This window comes from Coregonus lavaretus (genome assembly GCF_964263955.1).
Source record: "Coregonus lavaretus genome assembly, chromosome: 1".
Lineage (NCBI taxonomy): Eukaryota > Metazoa > Chordata > Actinopteri > Salmoniformes > Salmonidae > Coregonus > Coregonus lavaretus.
Window position 1 is genome coordinate 85396212 of NC_139988.1, and position 1870 is coordinate 85398081.

Here is a 1870-nt window from a genome sequence, read left to right on the forward strand (position 1 = left end):
GTTGAGTTCCCCTCTGATGTTGTGTCCTGTCTCTCCAGGAGGGCAAGGCGGCTGCTGTCTCGGTCCCAGCTGAGACGCGCCTGTCGGCAGCCCTGTGAGCAGATCACCCTGCGCAGGGCCTCCCAGGCACCACTGCAGGGGCCGCTCCTCACCCCTCCACACCCCCACCCCAGCCTCCGGATGAGGGGACCCATCGTCATCCACGACTGACCTCTGACCCTACAGTGAGGGAAAAAAGTATTTGATCCCCTGCTGATTTTGTACGTTTGCCCACTGACAAAGAAATGATCAGTCTATAATTCTAATGGTAGGTTTATTTGAACAGTGAGAGAAAGAATAACAACAAAATCCAGAAAAACGCATGTCAAAAATATTATAAATTGATTTGCATTTTAATGAGGGAAATAAGTATTTCACCCCTCTGCAAAAAATGACTTAGAACTTGGTGGCAAAACCCTTGTTGGCAATCACAGAGGTCAGACGTTTCTTGTAGTTGGCCACCAGGTTTGCACACATCTCAGGAGGGATTTTGTCCCACTCCTCCTTGCAGATCTTCTCCAAGTCATTAAGGTTTCGAGGCTGACGTTTGGCAACTCAAACCTTCAGCTCCCTCCACAGATTTTCTATGGGATTAAGGTCTGGAGACTGGCTAGGCCACTCCAGGACCTTAATGTGCTTCTTCTTGAGCCACTCCTTTGTTGCCTTGGCCGTGTGTTTTGGGTCATTGTCATGCTGGAATACCCATCCACGACCCATTTTCAATGCCCTGGCTTAGGGAAGGAGGTTCTCACCCAAGATTTGACGGTACATGGCCCCGTCCATCGTCCCTTTGATGCGGTGAAGTTGTCCTGTCCCCTTAGCAGAAAAACACCACCAAAGCGTAATGTTTCCACCTCCATGTTTGATGGTGGGGATGGTGTTCTTGGGGTCATAGGCAGCATTCCTCCTCCTCCAAACATGGCGAGTTGAGTTGATGCCAAAGAGCTCCATTTTGGTCTCATCTGACCACAACACTTTCACCCAGTTCTCCTCTGAATCATTCAGATGTTCATTGGCAAACTTCAGATGGGCATGTATATGTGCTTTCTTGAGCAGGGGGACCTTGCGGGCGCTGCAGGATTTCAGTCCTTCATGGCGTAGTGTGTTACCAATTGTTTTCTTGGTGACTATGGTCCCAGCTGCCTTACGATCATTGACAAGAGCCTCCTGTGTAGTTCTGGGCTGATTCCTCACCGTTCTCATGATCATTGCAACTCCACGAGGTGAGATCTTGCATGGAGCCCCAGGCCGAGGGAGATTGACAGTTATTTTGTGTTTCTTCCATTTGCGAATAATCGCACCAACTCTTGTCACCTTCTCATCAAGCTGCTTGGCGATGGTCTTGTAGCTCATTCCAGCCTTGTGTAGGTCTACAATCTTGTCCCTGACATCCTTGGAGAGCTCTTTGTTCTTGGCCATGGTGGAGAGTTTGGAATCTGATTGATTGATTGCTTCTGTGGACAGGTGTCTTTCATCAGGTAACAAGCTGAGATTAGGAGCGCTCCCTTTAAGAGTGTGCTCCTAATCTCAGCTCGTTACCTGTATAAAAGACACCTGGGAGCCAGAAATCTTTCTGATTGAGAGGGGGTCAAATACTTATTCCCCTCATTAAAATGCAAATAAATTTATAACATTTTTGACATGTGTTTTTCTGGATTTTGTTGTTGTTATTCTGTCTCTCACTGTTCAAATAAACCTACCATTTAAAATTATAGACTGATAATTTCTTTGTCAGTTGGCAAATACAAAATCAGCAGGGGATCAAATACTTTTTTGCCCTCACTGTATCTTCCTCCCATGCCTGTCCCCTGCCTATGCTCAGCTCTACATG

The 1870-nt window shown here is 47.2% G+C and overlaps 1 protein-coding gene across 1 annotated transcript in view; it reads left to right on the forward strand.

The window, feature by feature from the left end:
• LOC311141957 (metastasis-associated protein MTA3-like) overlaps positions 1-210 on the forward strand; it is a gene marked incomplete at its 3' end in the record, with an annotated part of 28247 nt that extends 28037 nt beyond the window's left edge. Inside the window, 1 exon segment of the mRNA XM_084177482.1 lies at positions 39-210. Within this exon segment, the coding sequence (XP_084033608.1) occupies positions 39-210 (172 nt within the window).
• Positions 211-1870: the final 1660 nt, after the last annotated feature.